Source organism: Vombatus ursinus, unplaced genomic scaffold (assembly GCF_900497805.2).
Source record: "Vombatus ursinus unplaced genomic scaffold, bare-nosed wombat genome assembly UNPS02014798.1, whole genome shotgun sequence".
Lineage (NCBI taxonomy): Eukaryota > Metazoa > Chordata > Mammalia > Diprotodontia > Vombatidae > Vombatus > Vombatus ursinus.
The window spans coordinates 34,346,740-34,367,448 of record NW_020954576.1 but is presented as its reverse complement, the minus strand read 5'-3'; the positions used below and the strand labels follow the sequence as shown (position 1 = coordinate 34,367,448).

The following is a 20,709-nucleotide window of genomic DNA, read 5'->3' as shown; positions in this document are numbered from 1 at the left end:
ATTATCATTCAATCTCAAACTCATTCTTAGTTTTTGCCTCTCCTTCACACACTATATCTTATCATTAGTCAAATTTTGTATTCACTTATCTGTTTATATGTTATATCCCACAGTAGAATGTATACTTCTTTCTTGAAGGGACTATTTTTGTCCTTCTGTCTTATATATCGAAGGCATCTGGCAAGTGCTTACTTAATTGAACTGAGTTATTTTTAAAGACAATTTATGAAAAAAATAAGTTTATAAGACAAGGGAAAGGGAATTGGGTATGACTGTTGAGGTGCTAACAATGTAAGAGTATGACAAATCTAAAGTTGAAGATTACTACATACAACATGACACAGCAAGCTTCCTCTGGAACTACTAGCAAGAATAACAAAGGAGTGAGATTCTCATTTAGCAGAAAGTATGTAAAGCAGAGATAATTTTGGAGCTATCAGAATCAAATGTATGATACTTATTTTCCTGCAGTGGTTGAATGATTTTTATCAATACTCAAATGCAGGTTAATCTCAGTACTAGCTGAGAAAGTAAAGGAGCTAAAGAGACTCATTTCATCTCTTCAGGTTATTGGGAATAATGAAATATTCTTTTTGTTGCTGTTATTAATGGAGGAAGAATTTCAATATCAAAACTTCAATTTGAGAAAGAAAAATATTATTCTTTAAAGAGAAAGGAGAAGAGAGCTCGGTATCAGGAGATTGGAGTATAGAAGAGTTTAACAGAGAGAAAAGGGAATCAAAGACTACTTAACCCTGAAAAGAGGAGGTGTGGTTGTTCTATAGAGAAAGTAGCTATTTGTCTTCCAAGAAAATGATGCTATGAAACCAGACTAGCCATCAGGTAAGAGATCATCCAATAAGAGCTAAAAAAAAAAAAAAAAAAAAAAAAAAAAAAGCAGTGGCGATTGATTTCAAGGGGTACTAAAGCCACTTTTTGTTGACTTGATTACAATAGAAAGTGCTACTGTCTTTTGGGGGCATTTATCCAGGATGTGACAAAGAACCCCATTAAGACTTAAACTGGATGACTGTTAGTCATGTCTAATGATTCATGAGAGTGTAAATTGTATTAGCAGCATGTATCTAGAAAGCATTGCTAAAGATTGTGAATTCTTGGCTTAGAACCTAAAAACTTTATACAGTACGGGTACTGTTCCTATATCATTACTATTGGCTGTTCTCATCACTATTGGCTATTGAAGGAATGAGAATCAGAAGAGAAAGGCAGATTTAGAAAGTAAACAGCTGGTTAAGATGATAGCATTTGAAAAGGGGTTTTGTTTTTCTGGACATATCTTAAACCATAGGAATAAAATAAGGCCAGAGATGGAACACCTAACAAGAGTTGTTAAAAATATATATATTTTTTAGGATCTTGCAAAACTAATCAGAAGCGATTTATACTGAAAAGAAATGGGAGCTGGTAGGCTTCAGGGTAAACTGCCAGTTTATATCCATTAAGCTACATACTATAGAGGACTAGGAAACATAGGAAGAAGAATAGTAGAGCTATCCAGAATTTAGTGGGGAAAAATTCCAAGAGAGTAATCAACAAAAATAAAAAAAAATCTATGACTTCAGATTTCAGCGCAGAAATAAGACAAGGTTTGGGGAAAAGAGATCCTAATACAAGGAATTATATATGACCTCACAAATATCACTGATAATTGATATGATGACCATTTAATATGGCTCTGAAAAAGGATGTACTTCATTCAAAAGGGATAGGATAAGTTAGAAAAAGAGGATTGTAGAATAACAGTATATAAAGAAATTACTCATGTGAAGAAATCCAGGAATTATAGAGGTCAAGCATGATGGAAAACATTGAATGAAGCTCCATGGAGGCAGAAACTTAAGTGACATCATCATATTTTGTAACAGTCCACTTACACATGAAAAAGAAATAGAAGAGTAGCAGAGGCAATCGATCACAAGCCTGGGCAGGAGGTATGATATGGTAGTGATTGGAGACTTCATTTATTCATTAATCTGCTTATAGGGTCCTCTTTTTCCTGTTCCTCCTTCTCCTCTACTTCTTCCTCCTCCTTTTCTTCTTTTTTCTTCTTCTCCTCTTTGCCTTTCTCTTCCTCCTTCTTCCCTCCCTCTCTCTATCTTCAAAGGAAAACTGCTGATCATTTTCTAACTTACCTTAATAATAACTTCATCTTTTAAAAGGTAGAGAAAAGAGAAATTTAATTCCAGATGAGATTTCACCAAGAAGCAGCTAGTGATTAGAATGAGGATGCTAGGATTCTTGAGGGGAATGACCATTCCAACTTAGAAATTGTGATAGAGGAAGGGTTAAGAGAGCAAATCTAAATCAGAAAGAATAGCTAGAATCTCACAACCTAAAATATTACAGAGGTAGTCAGTCTATGAGGGATTGAACACTTTAAAAAAATTAAATTCTGAAAACACAAAGAGAAACAATTTCTGTGAGGAGTTGTCTGAAGAGAGGATATGGTTGTGCAGAGAACTCCAACTAACTTTAAGATGTAAAGGAAAAAAGTGTATAGAAGGCAGAGGATAGGACAGGCAAAGGAATACAAATGCGCAATAGTGTATGGTCATTTAAAAATAGTATCTAAAGTGCTAAGGCTCACAATGACCTGATGCTGGTGAAGAAAGCTAAGCAAGAAAAAAAAAGGGTTTTAAAAACTACATCAGGGGAAGAAGAGGATCAAAGAAGGGATAGACCCACTGTTTGAATTGAGTGGAAAGAGAGCCATTAATGATTTCAAGTCACTTGACCCAGCTGCATCTTGGTCACATCTCCCTGTCCCCCCCAAAAGGGAGATGTCACTATTGAGCCACTGTCAACAATTGACCTCTTAGATCCCTTTCAACTCCAAGATTCTGTTATTTTGAGCTGAAAAGTTCTATTACGGGATTTCTTAAAGTTTAGAATATTGGTTAGTTATAGTTCCTAACTTTAAGGAACTACTAATTTCAGAATCTTTCAGGCATTTAACATTTAAGCCCTGATAATAACAATAACTCACATTTCTATATTATGTTACAGTTTGCAAAACACTTTCCTCAAAGCCACACTGTCAGGTAGGTAATATAGTTATTATTATCTCCATTTTATAATTGAGTCAACTGGGGTTCAGAGAGAAGTGATAACCACAGTCTCGGGGCTATGCCCATGACAATCCCACAACTTCTGCTTCCTTGTCTGATGTTCTTTCCCTAGACCAGGCTAAGGTGAAGGGCAAAAACAACAACCAGTAAAACAAACAAAGAAACAAAGAAAAAAATGACTTTTTTTTACACAAAATTGGCTTATACAATTCCTCAAATATGTTTATAAATGTTGAGTAAACATTCATAAATTGATTAAGCACCAAATATTCTTTTTTGGTCCATGATCATACAGTTTGAGGGTGTTCTGAACAACAGAATCATAATATTTTTAACCTTATGTGACAGAAGATCTGGGCTCAATTCCCAACTCTGGTCTCTATTTACTTGTCTGACCTTGGATAAGTCACTTCCACTCACGAGGCTTCAGTTTCCTCATCTGTAAAATGAGGGGGTTAGACTAGAGAGTTCAAAATTTCCTTTCCAGTTCTGAATCAGTAAGTGAACATAGTTGTATGTGTTTAGCTGTGTTTTTATTATATTTATGTTCAGTAAACTTATGACTGTTAAAGATTCACATTCACAAATACAGTGTTATGTGGGTTATGGTACTTATTTCTAGTTGGTGATTAAATGACTAGAAGCTTCCAGCTTTTTCTTCATGTTTTATTACACTACTGGTAATTCTTTTGATCTTTCATCATTATTAATTCATTTAGTATTCATTGTGATAATACTGATCATAATGAATTTATTTGATATTCATGTAGATGTCATATTTTATGCACTGCTATAGGATTTCCATTGTAATTTACCACTAATTAATATACCATTAAAATAAAGTGTTACCCACATTTTTCACTTAAAACATAAAAAGTGTAGAAGTTCATGACATATTGGTATGAGTATTCAATATCCCAGTGGTAACCCGAGTATCTGGAAACTACATTTTTCAAGCAATAGAAAAATGAAAAATGTGCATAAAATTCATGTGTCAGCAGACAAGTTATAACTTAGCAGTAATTTACCTACCAAATTATTTTAATGCCTACTTTTACTTGGAGAAGCCTATTAATGTAATGGATGTGCTTGTATTTTATTTATTTTTATTTACTTCACCCCTATGTTATCCAAGATTTCTGAGGACAGAAATAGCTTCAATAAATGAAATAGCTTGCTTATTCAATCAGCTCAGTTTATCTATGAGTATCCAAAGTAAAGAGAAGCAATATAAAATAGTGCATAAAAAGAGGGTGTTAGAATTAGGAAAACCTAAGATCAAGCCCTGTCTCCTACACATACTGACTGTGACCCTGGTCAAGTGTCCGCAGGCAGCTCTTTAAAACTGAAGGGTGAAAAGTAGTTGCTGATCTGCATTGGCAGAGAAAGGTTCTTCATAATGAAATCTCAGGTTCAGATTTTAAAAAAAAGTTAAAACATCCAATATTTTAAAAAAAACTGTATAAAAATATTATGGTCTGTCCTTTGGCATTTCATTGAACTTTTGCATCTCAACCACTCTTTGTAATGATTTCCAGAGTTTTATCAGGAATCAAACTCACATTCATCATTATATATATTGAAGAACCCAACCCTCTATTTGAATATCAGAACATTGAATATGAGAATACTTTGAATATTAGAACATTTGCCCTTTTCTAGTCCTGTGGCTCAACTCCCATTCTCCAAAAATTTTTGTCATTCACATCTATCATTTTAAAACTTTCAGTATCCTGGGATGATGTTTTTCTGTACCTGATATTTGAATTCTTTTAGAACAGTTAGGTATTTTCTTTACATTCCCTATTTATCTTGGTTTTAGCTTCTGGTTAACTACTTTTGTTCTTTCCTTCCCAGTCAATGGATTATTCTCTTTGGTAAAGAAAACAGAAGGATAAGAATTGCCATTTTTGCCATCACTCCATCCTTCATTATTAGCTCATCCCAATAAGTTATAGTTCTGTCCATTATTTGACCTTTCTCTTGCTTTCATCATAGCTTAAAAAGTTATGTTACAGAGGAAAACCATTAGGCTTCATATTGGTATCTTATCTTGAAAATATATTTGTATTTTGCAGTATATAGTGATCAAAGCATTCTTTTTTTTAACCACTACCAAGTCATTTATCTCTAGCTTCCTGAATCGAATTTAAAGTTTTTTTTTTATTGTTCTCTTCAATCCTCTTGATTTAGGAATTACTTTTTAAAATTAAATCACTTAACCCCAGAGAAAAATTTTTCCCTAGAATCTTTTTTAAGGCCTGTTCAAAAAATCGTTTCCTCCAGAAGACAAAATGAGAAGCCTGAGAAAATAACTCATACTAAAAGAAGCCATTTTGAAATAGGAATGTGTTACTGTACTCTTAAAGATGTAGAACTATATTTCTTAAGGAATCTTTCCTTCCATTATTTCAGTCTTCTCCCTTTTCAAATTCCAGGTACCACTTAGGCTAAAATAACTAGTAGATTTGAAACATAGGAGTAGACCCTAAGGCATTAGAGAAAATTTTAGAAGCTAGGTATGTGACCAGATTCTCTGTAGTCTCCAATATGAACCCACTGTCCATGAATGAAAGATCAAAGCTGGGAAAAACTAACTCAAAGTAGTTTAAAATGTTTGGTCTCCTTATATCCCAAATGCATCAAAAGTGGGCTAGAGGACTCTTTCCCCAAGACTTCCAGGATCCCAAGCAATAAATAAGCTTTGAATCAGTTTATGAATTATCCTATTAGTAGCTCAATGTAGATTAGGGGTGGGGGCATTAATGAATGAATGAATTAAATTTGTCCACTGAGGATAAATCATCAAAAATCCAGGCTGCTAGATTGCTTTACTTTTGTTTTCGGTAAAATAGGCCTGCTTCATTCCCTAGAGATTAAAAGTTAAGTTTGAAATCAGTATTTATTTCATTGTTTCCACCCTGTCAAACCAAGTCTTTTTATCTAATTGGGTGCTTAGGTGCTAGATAAATAGAACAAGAATTAAAAAAGAATTTTAATAAAAAAAAGGAAACCCAGGATGTGTGTGTGGGGGGGGGGGAGAAAGCAGGTGGAAATGAGTTAAGCATGGTTTACAACTTTCTGACCTTTCTTACCTTCTCTAACTTAGAAAATAGCTATCTAAATGGGAGTAATCAATTTCCTGATGTATATTTGGGTGACAGGGATTACTTGGGGGAACATAGGAATTATCCATTAGCTTACTATGTTGTGGCCAGAATAATTCTACAATGCTTGCTTGGGTAGGTATGTCAATGGTGAATAAAATTAAGACGATAATTAAAACTCTCCAATTTTAATCAACATATGATTATTAAGTACATTCTTCATAAGTATCAGAACATTGACTTCTTTCTCATTTAACTTCAGTGGCCTTTTTTAGGATTATATTTAGACTGACATTATGTAATAGATTTATTTTATTTAGGAGTAGTTGACTCGGTCACTGGAGTGGAAAATGCAGAAATTCATAACTTTCATATTTTGTTTGCAGGAATTAAACAGAAAAATCAAGCTATCTGGAGATAAAGAATTTGTTCCTAATTACATCCATATTGGTATCCTAAAAGAATAATACTATATTCATTTCTATTCCATGATAAAAATATTTATAAATTAATTAGTTGCAAAAAAGGTGATTATAAAAATGAAAAAGCAAAGTTGTTGAAAGCAGATGACCTCTTAGAAGATTCATTTTGAAATATGTGATATTTGAAATGCTTTCTTTACTTAGTGTTTTAATTTTATTAAAAATGACATTTGAATTGTTTTTATTTTAATGAAAGAAAGTAAAGATTAAGTTTAACAGACTGACATGTTAAAACTAAAATGTCCATTACTAATGGAATGCTTTTTAAAACAATGTTTTCAGGTTTGTAGATGAATATAGAAAAAAAGAATATAAGGCTGCAGTTAAAATACAGAGCTGGTTTCGAGGATGTCAAGTACGAGCCTATATCAGGTATATTGATTTTTGCCAATGATATTTCAGTTATTTCATATAAAGTATATATATATATATATATATCTTTGGAAACGTGCAATTATTTGGCTTTTTTAAACCTTTAAAATTGACATGAAGAGTAAACTAGAAAATATTCTTTTTAGAAAAATAATAAATATTAATATTGAAGATGTTTCCTCATTAAAAGAACTAAGTGTATTGATTTGACATACTGAGGAACTTTAGCAATCCACAAATGGCAGATTTATCAGAGGCAGTTTGTCACTGTTGGGTAGGTCATATAGCAAGAATGATGGACAGTAGATGAATTGTATAACTAATAGATGAAGTCATATAAGACTATCCAATAATTTCTAGAAGTTGAAAACTCAGTGGGACAAACTGACTGGCTATCTGGATAAAGATGGAAGCATTAATTATAGTATTCATTGTAGTTATGTGTTGTAGGTGAAATGTCAATAGACTTTAATATGAATACTGACATTTTCTACTTACAAACAGCCTTCAAAAATCTTAATTATATTTGGCAAATGATGAAGTTAATGTCATATAATTTACATGATCATTTAAATTACATAATTTAGTGTAACTAATTGACTACAGTACTTGTGATTTAAAATTGACAGTTTATGATTTCACTACTCTATCTGGAAATCTGGTCTGACTCCATGGGAGTCTTGCCAAAGGAAGAGTAGTTCTTAAGTGAACACAGGTTGTCTCAATTCTCTCCTCCATGTTGGATAGTGAAAAGGGATGTAGAGAGAATTGGAGGAGTAGAATGGGATTTAGAGTCTGTATTACCAATACTATGTCATTACTGCTATCATGGTCTGGCATTATGGTGCTATGACTGTGGAGAAAGGATAAAGAAATTCTCCTGCCTTAAAAACAAAATGGTTTCCACCCCAGAGATGACTCTATACATCTCTTAATGTCAATATTATACAACACTCTGAAACACTCTGAGTGTTTTAGCAATGAGTTTTTTTTTTACCAAAAAAAATTATTGAAAACTTTTAAAAAATTAAATCATCTCATGATTAACATTTCAGGTATTTAAACAAAATGATGACAATTATACAGAAATGGTGGAGAGGTTATATGGGAAGAAAACAGTATCGACAAATGGTGAAGGTAACTGCATAAATTAAATCATCTTTTAAATTATCCGAAAGAGTGTAACTCAGTGACTGTTGTCTTATGTACTAAGTTTAAAATTAACAAAATCTGTGATCATACCACCTTTCTTGAAAATTTATATATGACATTGAATAGTTACATAAATTTACCTAAAGAGAGAATATGGGCAGTTTGGGGTTGATATTCCTTACTTTAATTTAATTCTAAAAATAATAAAATGAGTCAATTTTTCTATCTTCTACTGTTCTCTATGTTATTGGTTTAAATTTCTTACCTAATGAACCTTGAAATACTTGAGGTTTGCCTTGAGGCACATAGCAGATCACAGCCATCTAATTCCCCTAAGGGAGTTCAAGATAGCAGCATTGTATGATAAGCAACTAGCTTAAAACTCAGCTAAGAGGCTTAAGAAATTAAGAAAAAAAAATATATATATATATATATTTTTTTCCTGAACACATAATTGGAAGGTTTTTTTAATAAGTTGCTTGCTTCACTAATTTTTCAATTTGTTAATATTTTCTATTACAATAGTTTTTAATTTGTTCTTCATTTGTTCTTGATTAATTGCATCTAAGCCAAATTATTGTCTTTTGACAGAAATAAAAATGCACAGAGAAGGAAAATAAAAAATAAGCAGATGACTAAATAAAATGTGTTCACATATAACAAGGGGATTTTAGAACATGCTAATAAACCATGTGAAGTACTACTTGGAGGAAGATCCTAATACTTCGTAGGTAACAACATAGAAGTTGTCATACAACAACTCTAGATTCTGGAATGTAGATTTCTTTAATGTAATTCATTATAAATAAGTTCTAGCTATCCTTTTTAAAATTAATTTTTGAAAATTATCAAGCATTTATTTTTTTCCTCTTTCCACCCTATCCCTTCTAGAAAAGAGAAAAGCAAAACCTTTGTAAGAAAGAATAGTCAAGCAAAATAAATTCCTATATTGGCCATGTCCAAAAATATGTCTCATTCTGATAACTAGATCACACAGTGGATAGCGCACTATGGCTAGAATCATAAAGACCTGAGATCAAATCCAGCCTCAGACACTGACTAGCTGTGTATTTCTGAGCAAGTCACTTAATAACTGTTTGCCTCAGTTTCCACAACTATAAAATAGGGATAATAACAGCTACCACTTTTCAGACTTGTTGTGAGGATCAAATGAGATAATATCTGTAAAAAGCTCTTAGCACAGTGCTTGACACATAGGTGCTTTATAAATGCTCATTCCTTTACCATTTGATCTTCTCTTCTGCATATGAGTCCATCATCTCTTTGTCAGGAGGGAGAGTAGTATTCATCATCAATCCTGTGGTGTCACAATCCATAATTGTGTTGATCAGAGTTCTTAAGTCTTTCAAAATGTTTGTTTATACAATGTTGATGTTATAGTATAAATTATTCAGGTTCTACTCACTTCACTCTGAATCAGTCCCTACATCTTTTCCCAAGTTTCTCTGAAACTATCCTTTTCTTCATTTCTTAAAGCCCAATACTATCTTACACTTTTATACAGTAATTTGTTCAGCCAGTCCCTAAATGATGTGTGCCACACCTTAGTTTCCAGGTTTTTTTGCCACCACAAAAAAGCAACTACAAATATTTTTATACATATGGGATTTTTCCTCTTTCTTTGACCTTTTTGGAGTACAGACCTACTAGTTATATTAATGGGTGAAAGTTATGCACAATTTAGTAACTTTTAGGGCATAGTTCTTAATTGCTTTCCAGAATGACTGTACCAATTTATACCTACGAAGTGCATCAATGTGCCTGTGTTCCAGCTGCCTCTCCAAGATTTCAATTTTTCATTTTTCCAGGGGTCAACTTTGTCAATCTGACAGGTTGTGTGAAGCCTCAGAATTGATTTAATTTGTATTTCTTTAATTATAAATTATTTGGAGCATTTTTCCATTAATATTTTTTTAATTTTGTGGCTCTAGAGAACTTAGATGTCTCCCCTTGAGAACCGTCAATTTGACCATTTATCATTTGGGAAATGGCTCTTATTTTTATTTGAATCATCTCCTTATACATCTTAGAAATGAGACCTCTGTCAGAGAAACCTGCTGTAGACTCCCTCTTCTCCTAATTAACTGTTTCCCTTCTAATCTTAGCTACATTTCGTTTACCTGAACAAAACCTTTAATTTTAAATATTTTCCTCCAACCTATTTTCTTATGCCTTTTCTTTCTTTGCTTTAAATCCCCTCTTTATAGAGAAGAAGTATGGAACAGTAGTGCGCTTAATGCCAATGTTCTATGCTTGATGCAAACAGTTTCTACTTCTTCACCCAACTTCCAATCAAAGGTTCTTACCTTCCCATCCTTTGCTTTTGAACTTCTCTTCGTGATCTTTACTCTAAATTAAGGTTGGTTTTGCTTATGACTAATTCCTCCCTAGAACTACCCTTTTTCTTATTCTCCCTTTTCTCTCTTCCTTTATCCCTCTTTTCCTCTGTTGAATTGAATGTATTTTTCCACCAGGCTTTTTATGTCTATGTTTGTTCCAATTTCCTTTGATTAGTTCAAATGAAAATGAGGTTCAGCTGATAGCTACTTCTTCTGCTTCATCATTTGTATAGACTTCCACTTGTACTTCCTGATTATGAGAAATAAAACAGTCCCCCTTATGCCTTCCCTTTTCATCAATAGTGTATACTTTCCTCTTTCTCCTCTCCTTTCTTTTAATAAAATAAAAATACAATAAAATCATTCCCAGGCCCTCCATCTAATTTGACTTCCTCTATAACCTCTGATGACCTTATTGTTCTGGTTGTTGTTTTTTGTTGATTCACTTTTCACTTGTGTCTGACTCTTCATGACCCTGTTTGGAGTTTTCTTGGCCAAGATACTGGAGTGGTTTGCCATTTCCTTCTCTAGCTCATTTTACAGATGAGGAACTGATGCAAATAGGGTGAAGTAATTTGCCCAGGGTCACAGAGCTAGCAAGTGTCTGAGGCCAGATTTGAACTCAGGAAGATGAGTTTTCCTAACTTTAGACCCAGAACTCTATCCACCATACCATGCAGCTGGTTTTGTGGTTGTTCAGTTGTTTTTTAATCTTATCCAATTCTTCATGACCCCATTCAGACTTTTCTTGGCAAAGATACTGCAGTGGTTTGTCATTTTCTTCTCCAGGTCATTTTACAGATGAGGAAACTGAGGCAAACAGGGTTAAGTGACTAGCCCAGAGTCACACAGCTATTGAGTGTCTCAGGCCAGATTTGAACTCAGGAAGATGTGTGTTCTTGAATCCAGGCCCAGCCCTCTATCCACTGTGCTATCTAGCTGCCCTTACTGGGATGCTTATCTTATTCCCCACATTAGAATGTAAACACTCTATCTTTTCCTGATTTTTCCTGATTGCTCACTTGAATTTGCCTTTTCATGTTTGTATTTCAAGGTTTCTACTCAATTGAATTCTTTTCATCAGGAATGCTTGGAAGTCCCCCATTTCATTAAAGGTCCATTTTCCCCCTCCAGTTTTTCTGGATGAATAATTCTTGGATATAAGCCTTTTTTGCCTTTTGGAATATTGTATTTCATACTTTCCACTTCTTTATAGTTGTAGTTGCTAGATCTTATGTGATACTGACTATGATTCCTCTATACTAGAACACTTTTTTTCCTGGCTCCTTGAAATATTTTTTTTTCTTTGACCTGAAAGCTCTGAATTTTGCCTTTGATGTTCCTTGGAATTTCTACTTGGGATTTCTTTCTGTTGATATTTGGTGAATTCTTTCTATTTTTACTTTGACCTCTGGTTCCTAGAGATCTAGGTAGTATTCCTTCATGATTTCTTTTTTAATCATGGCTTTCAGGTAGTCTAGTCATTCTTAATTTATTTCTCTTTAATGTGTTTTCCAGGTCTGTTATTTTTTATATGAGATATCTTATATTTTCTTCTACTTTTTCAGTCTTTTGACTGTTTTTCACAGAGTCATTAACCTTTGTTTGGTCTATTCTGATGTTCAAGAAGTCTGCTACTTGGCTAAAGTTTTGTACCTCTTATGCTAGGCTGTTAATTTTCTTTACAAGTATCTACTCCTCAGCTCTCATTTCTTTTCCAGTTCATATCATCCAAACTATACATGGTTTTAAGCAAGAGGCAAAATGCCTTAGTAAGTTAATGAATAGAATTCTATATTTCAATTAGCCAATCAACATATTTGTTTATTAAGTGCCAGTCACTGTGCTAGACACTGGAGAAGCAAAGACTCTTTAAAAATTTAAGCTACTCTTTTGTTCCTGGGACTTCTTGCCTTAAGGCAGGATTACTAATGGATTCTCACTATAGTTGCCTACTATGTCTAGGATTATTTCCATCAGTCCTTCAACTCACTACTTGGGACCTCACCAACTTTCTTGCTGCCTGTCCTTCTGCCCTCACCCTCCCACCTTTCCATTTCTGCTAACATAATCAAATCAATTCTGTGAATGCTCCTAGAAAGGGGATTTTACTCTATTTCACTATGGCTCTATTCACCATTCCTATAACTTTTCAAACCAAAATGTTTCCTGGTCTCCTAAGGGCATTACAAAAGTCCTACTCACATGGAATCTGGGCTCTTCTTGAGGGGAGAGGGAGCACACTTGGTGTATGTCTGAAGACCATAGGAATCACCCTATTCTGCCCTTTTAACTAGATATATTTCCATATGGAGATGAGGGATGGAGAACCTCCAGAGAATCTAAGTGCCACTGTATCCTTGCTACATATTCTTGCTATGTTAGGGCAAAATAAGCCTCCTTTGGTTAATTGTTCAATGACTTGCAAGTGCTTCATTTTGTCCCAACGCCGAGCTTGAACAAACAAGGTACTGGCATTAGAACCAACTCTGTTGGATTAGAAAGGTAAACTGGGAGCAGGTTGTGGTGGACTTTAAGTGCTAAACAGAGGAGTTTTTAAGTGATCCTAGAGGTAATAAGGAGCCATTGGAGTTTGTTGGGTAGAGCAGTGACATGCTTCGACCTTTGCTTTAGGAAAATCACTTTTGCAGCTGTGAGGAGGATAGATTGAAGCAAGGGAAGATTTGAGTCAGGGAGACCAATAATGAGACTGTTGCAATAGTCCATGCTAGAGGTGAGGAGGACCTGAACTATGTTGTTGACCCTGTAAGCAGAGATGGAGACTGATACAAGAGATGTTGTTAAAGGTAAGGTGGACAAGACTTGGCTACTGATTGGGGAAACGAGGTAAGGGAGATTAGAGGGTCAAAGATAACACTAATTTAATCCCACCCTTGGCATGAATTTGAAGGATTCTCCTAATCATTTTGCTTAAGTATTAGTTTAGGTTTTTATTCCATTGAATGAATATAATGATTTATATACCTTTCTATAATTTATTGTAGAGTGATGAACACTTCCATAAATGATAAAGGATTTTAAATGAAACTGAAATTTAAGGAGAAAGAGGTTTACCCGTTATAATTTCTTTGGAGGTCTTTTGTCATTTTAAAATCCTCTTTAAATCTTTTCTTAATAAATTTCTGAATAGTAAAAAAGTGCAACTATCAGAGTTACAGAATCTCAGATATGGAAGGGACCTCAAAGGTCATCTGCCTAAGCCTTACCTGAAACATGAATTCCTTCTATAAAATTCATAAGTGGCTTATGAGGCAGCACATTCCTCTCTGGAATAGCTCTACTTGTTAGAAGAACTCTTATATTCAGTTGAAATCTACCTTTCTGCTACTTCTGTCCTGTCCTATAAGTCTAATCCCTATTTCAAATGCCAGCCCTTCAAATGCTTGACAATATTTATCATGACCTCTTTAAGTCTTCTCTTCTCCAGGCTATAAATTACCAGTCCCCTCAATTGACCCTCAAATAGCATGATGTACATTCCCCCTACTTTCCTGATCCCTCTTCTCCATACCCACCCTAGACTGTCAGGGATATTCCAAAGATGTCTAATCCAGAATTGAAAAAAATGCTTTTGACATTTTCTGACCAGGGAGAGTACAAGTTGACTATTATGCCCTTACTTTTAGACTCTATGCTTTGATCAATATAGCTTAAGGTTAGGGCTTTTTGTTTTTGTTTTTATTTTTGGCTACTGTGTCAAACTATTGGCTAATATTGAGTTTGAAGTTCAGTAAAATCGCAATCTATTCACAATTATACGTTTTCAACCCTATATTTGTAAAGTTGACATTTGCAAACCCAAATATAAAGCTTTACATTTACTCCAAAGAAATTTAATCTCGTTAAGAGTCAACCTATTTTTCTACCCTGACAAGTCACTTTTGGATCTTGATTCTGTTGGTCAATGTGTTAGCTCTCTTGAGCCTAATGTCATTTGCAAAATTGGATAAGCATGCCATTTATGCCTGCATCCAAGTTATTGAGAAAAATGTTGAACAACACAGGCTTAAGGACATATCTCTGGTGCTCTCAAAGATATGTTTTCACTGATGATGTTCCCTGGTGCCATGAAAAATGTACTACATGAAGTCTAAACAGAAGGATTCCCTTTTGATGGGGAGAGTCTCCAAATGTTGTTATTTTTAAATGACATACTAACTTACCTGAGTACCATCATACCACAAAGCATTGCTTTAATTTATAGCCATGCAAAAGAAATTGTCCATACTAGAAAATTAAAGTAATGGAAAAATATTTCTTGTCCAGTTTATCATACAGGCTTAGATGAGTCTATTAAAAGAGTCCAATAAGATGCATATCTTGGTCAAATGCTCCAGATGGACACCTACCAGGATTCAAAATTGAATAAGTATCAGATTAGATTGCACATGGAACATAGTATAGTGTTTCAAATGATCGTGAAGTGCTCAATGCTACAATAGTTTATCCTTTCAATGTCAACATTTCTCCAGTGATGGTATGTGGGTTTGAATTATGGAGCCTCACAAACTGTGGAAAATTAAAATGACAAGTAACACAAAGGATGATGGAAAAACTCCTGCTAAGGGTACCATGTGATAAGGGATGCCTTGGTAATGATGAAGTAGAATAAAAAACATTATTACAAAACGGAGGTAAACCAATTATGTAGTGGGATTGAGAGACAATAAAAGCATAGCCTGAATAATAGTTCAGTATAACCAAAATGCTAAGAAAACGAGAGTAATAACTCTAGGGAATTGGGTTGATCCTCTATGGAGGATACATGAGAAAACATCAATAAATATTGAAAAGGATAAGAAGGTGTGAAGAGAATATACACACAACTGGAATCAGTGTAATCTCCATTAGAGCTTATCTACTCCAGCTTCAACCATTATTCTTATGCTAACAATTTCCTAATATATCTTCAGTCCAGACATATTTCACACTTTTTTCTCTACATATTTTACTTTCTAATCAAAGTGGACTATTTGTTTCCCCATCTCATCCTACCTTCTTTGGTCACTGCTCATGGATACTATGCCCTTTGCCTGGAATGGACTTAACCCTCATTTGTGACTGTTGAAATCCATCTCTTCCTTCAAGGCTCAGCTCAGGTGCCACATTCTCTATGAGACAGTGAAGAGATAAGACAGGGGCAGAAAGAATCTGAGGTTTGTCAAGTGGTGAGAGAAGAGAAGAGAAAGGAAGAAGTAAGAAGCGACAAAGTTGTATTTCTGCATAAAAATTTCTTGCAGACATTCGCTGAAGGCACCTACCATTCATATTAGGTTTTGGTGAGGGATCTACTTATTTGCACATCAAATGAAGTTTAGTTTGAAAGCATGTATCTGTCTGATCCAAAATAAAAGTCAAAAGAAAGCCCCATAAAAAGGAAGAAATGCCCATAATACAGTTCCTTTCTAAGAAATTCCTAGTAACCAAACCCTATGGTACAGGGGATAGATTAACAATTAGCCAGGAGAATTGACCACAAGAGATGATAGAGAGAGCCAGAAAACACTAAGAACCTCAATTCCAATAAGTATGTAGGCCAAAGGAGAATTTTCCACTGGCCTACAAAAGTGTGCTATGTTTGTGGTTCTGCCAGTACCAACTAATACCAATGTGGACTCAAAATGTAGGTCATTTTCCCTACTTGAGGAAAGGGCTGGAGGTATGTCTCTGTGCCAAACATCTTGAGTGTTGTCTTCATTTCTGGGTACCCCATTTTTATAATGGCATTGATAAGTTTGTGGCCATCTAAAGAAGGGTGATTTGGATGGTAACATGACTAGAGACCTTGCCATATGATTCAGTTGAAGGAATTGGTGACGTTTAGCCTCAGGAAAATATTGGTTCTTGGTTGGGGATGGGGGAAGGGGAATGACAATGCACCTATTATCATTTCAAACATTTGAAAGGGCTGACATAAGGAAAAAGAATTAAATTTGTTTCGGAATTGTCTGAAATGAACTGCCTTAGGTGATGAATGAAACATCTTCCAGCCAAGGCTAGACGTACATTTGTCTGTGATAGCTTGGTGGAATTCCTGTTACAGTATAGGTCTGGTTAGATAACCTCAGAAATTCCTTTCATCAATGAGTTCTATGAATATGTGAAGCCTTTCCTGGTTGTCTTCCCCCCAGCCAAAAATGATCTTTCCTTTCTTAAATCCCTCATACCATTTTTTTGATGGTTCCTATTCACTTAATCATTTTCCTTTGCCCAACTGTAATTTGTCCCAGAAATATCCCCATTTTCAGGGAATCACTTCTAGAAGCAGGTCATTCATTTAATTGACTGCTCAGAGTGACTTTCAATTTTGTCACAATTAGAGGCTTCAATATTGATAAAGGACTAGGTCCTTGAATTAATTTATTATGCCAGTCTTATTTAATAAGTTCTAACTTTTTTTTCCTTTGATTTTGCCCTCATCACAGTTATCCTGTGATTTGTAGGTTATAGCACTGATTTTTAGCAGTGCTAACTAATAGGTAATTGGCAACAACAAAGTCTCTGACAGCAAAAGGACTCAGGCCGTTCTCTCTGAGCAGCTTTAGTGGGGTTAAGCAGAAACAAAAGCAAGAATGCGGGAATCAAGGTCAGGTTACCAGGTTGAAATCTAAACATGAAACAAAATCAAAGTCACTGGAATAAAGTTATTGAATTCATTGAATTTTAGAGTTGGCATTCTTAATTTCTAGATCTAGTTCTACCACCAAAAGAGCTATGTGCAAGTCACAGTTTCTCTTTCCTACATCTGTAAAATGGAAAATGTACAAATTCCTTGATGCATAATACAGTACTTTTTCTATTACATCATATTGGCTGGGTAATTGAGTCAAGATCAGAAAAAGAATTGTGGACTTAGATATATTGTGGGTAAGACACTCCCATTTTAAACAGAAAAACAGGTTCAGCATATCTCTAGTATGTTTTGGTACTCCCATGAGGTCTTATATATCTAGTGGTACCTCCTTCTTAACTTGTCCTTGGCACAGAAGTTAACACAAATTTGGTCAGTCTGCACCTTAACAGTTCTGATTCCTTTATGATTTAAGAGAGTGAGGAAGCTAATATTTGATTGTCTCATCTTCCTTCCTGCCTATAAATTTTCCTAGCTCTTCCTTATCTTTAAAACACAAAACAAAACAAAACTCTCTTACTTGATTATACCATATGCCCTGAAGCTTTCATTCTATATCTCTCCCTTTCTTAATCAAACCCCTGGGTGGAGGGTAAAACATTTATACTTTATCTCTACTACCTCCCCTCTCATTCACTTCTCAACTTTTTGCAGTCTGGCTTCTGATCTCATTGCTCAACTAAAACTGCTCCCTTCAAAGTTAAATTTGATGGTCTTTTCTCAATCCTTTCTTGATCTTTCTGATGTATTGGACACTGTTAACTAAACTACCCTTTCCTCCTGCCTACTCTCTCTAGTTTTTTGTTGGGTGAAAGGAATGAACATTTATTAAGTACTTACTATATGCCAGGCACTGTGCTAAGAACTTTCCAAATACCTCATTTGATTCTCACAACAACCCTATGAGATAGGATTTATTATGATCCCCATTTTTGAAGTTGAGAAAACTGAGGCAAATAGAGGTTAAGTGACATACCCAAAGTTTCATAGCTAGATCAAAGGCTAGATTTGAACCACGATCTTCCTGAGTCCAGGCCCAAGGCTTTTTCCACTGTGCCATCTAACTGCCACCTTTTCTCTTTTGATTCTCTTACCTATCTAACTTCTCTTTCTCAGTCTCCTTTGTCTGATCATCATCCATGTCCTGCCCCCTAATTGTGTGTATACTACAAGGCTCTGTCCTATTCCTTCTAGATTCTGGTACTGACATCAACTACCTACTGAATATTTCAGAAAGGATATCCCATAGGCATTTCAAATTCAACATATTGAAAAAAGACTCATCTTTCCTACCAAAACCTCCCCTCTTTTGTTGAGGGTAACACCATCCTTTTGGCCGTCCATGCTTGGAGTCATTCTGATTCCTTATTCTCCCTCCGTCCACATGTGCCAAATCTTATTGATTCTACCACTACATCTCTAACATCTATTCCCTTCTCTCTCTTCACCTAACATCTTCCCTCTATAGATGTAATAGTTTCCTTATTGGTCTCATTTCCCCAAGTCTTTCCTTTCTCCAGTCCATTCCGCCCACCACAACTGTCAACGTGAGATCCCTAAAATACAAGTTTGACTTGTCACTCTCCTGCTCAACAAGTTCCAAGATTATTTAGTCTCTTGCATCAAATGCTAATTAATCTGTTTAGTTTTTTTTTTAAGCCCTTCATAATTTGCTTTCAACTGACATCTTTCCAGGCTTATTAAACTTAAATCCTTGTCATGTGCTTTAGAATCCAGCCAGAGTGGTCTTCCTTTTGTTACTTACACACAACTCTATCTTATGCCTATAGTTTAGCACAGGCTATCTCCCTAGACCTGGAATAAACTCCCTCCTTAGCTCTACCTTTTATAATCTCTAGCTTCCTTCAAAGCTGAGCTCAAGTACCACTCCTATCAGAGGGAGTATTCATTAAGTAGAAATGACAGAAGTTGTAGAACAGATTTTAGAGTTCAGAGACAGGATAGGCAGGATTCTGTATCCTGAAACTTTAAAGAAGTTGGATTGAGTGAGATGAGAGACCCAAGAAGACACTTTTGTTGCAAGGAGAATATATAAAGAGATTAGTGTACCAGAACTTGGAATTTGTGAGTATCAGATTTTGAAAATTCATGTCAAAGAAACAAACACAAAGTAACTGAGAATGACTGTAAAAGAGTGTAAGATCCTGTAATATTATTGTCAGGAAGGAAAATTCTAGTGTGAGTTAAAGCAAATGATAAAAGCTGAGGGCCATAAACAAGGCATTTCAGTATTATGTTGGGAGCAAGAGGAAGATCAGGTAAGTGCTAGAATCCTTGCTTATGGAAGATATAGGAGGAAAGTGATGGACAGTCGAGAGAAGGTGAAACTACTTGATCCCTATTTTTTTTTGTTTCTTTTATCTCATTAAGAACCATCCTGCTCAGCAATCCTTTGCAAAATCTCAAGTTACAACTTCCACAAAGTTACCGTCTTTGAGGAGGAACTAGCTAGCCAGTAACAGTAGATTATTCAACAGTAGATGCTTAAATAGTCATGTGCAAGAGGTATAAGGTCTTTGGGATCCAGCTGCCATTTGCCAATCAAAGGAAGGGCTTCAGACAAAAAAGACAGATTAGAGAAATTGACAACTCATTAAGAAAAGTGTGCCTGAAAATTGGATTTGAATTTCTGGACCATTACTTAAAACATAATAATGTCAAGTTCCTGGGCAGGGATGGCATATTCTGAAAAAAGGTCTGATAAAAAATATATTTCTCTGTAGTCTTGTAATGCTAAATGAAAGAGGCTTAAACTGAGAAGGAAAGAGGAGGGAGAAAACTGCCTATGTATATCTACCAAACTAGATACTATACAGAGTAAATCTAATGTAAGAATAGTAATAGTGATACACAGAAGTTCAAAGGAGAAAAAAAATTCAAGAAAGGAGTCAGTAATAAGACCCATGGCCTCAAATATCTATATAGAAATATATAATCAATAAGTAATAATCAAAATGAATTAGAGATCCTAATTCAAGGAGGCAAATTTGAACTGAGAGGTATTACATTGAGATACTGACAGGATTATAACTTGTATTATGACTCTGGAACAATGTACTTAATTAAAAATGAATAGGAGATATGTAAAAGATTGGGGGTGAGGATTGCTGAGCAGTATTGCCTATTATGAAGATATAGTCATTTGAAGAAATCTAGGAACTAAAGGGGAAAAGCATGGTGCAGAGCTTTGAATGAAGCTCAATGGAAGTATAAAGATAAGTGAGATTGTCTTCAAAGTATAACTACACAATGCTTGGGGGAAAAAACAGAAAACAGAAAACAGGTACTTGGCCCAGAGGCATGATGTTGAAGTGATGGGAGACTTTAGGTTTCTGGAATCTGCTGGAATCTCTCTCTCTCTTTCTTTCTTTATGTACACACACACACACACACACACACACACACACACACACAGATATGTGTGTGTATCTATCTATCTATCTATCTATCTATCTATCTATCTATCTATCTATC

The 20,709-nt window shown here is 34.9% G+C and overlaps 1 protein-coding gene across 1 annotated transcript in view; it reads left to right on the top strand.

Moving 5' to 3' along the window:
- SPATA17 (spermatogenesis associated 17) overlaps positions 1 to 20,709 on the top strand; it is a 259,479-nt gene that overhangs the window by 12,960 nt on the left and 225,810 nt on the right. Inside the window, exons 2-3 of the mRNA XM_027871578.1 lie at positions 6,961 to 7,050; positions 8,106 to 8,187. Of these exons, the coding sequence (XP_027727379.1) occupies positions 6,961 to 7,050; positions 8,106 to 8,187 (172 nt within the window). The remainder of the gene's footprint in view (positions 1 to 6,960; positions 7,051 to 8,105; positions 8,188 to 20,709) is intronic.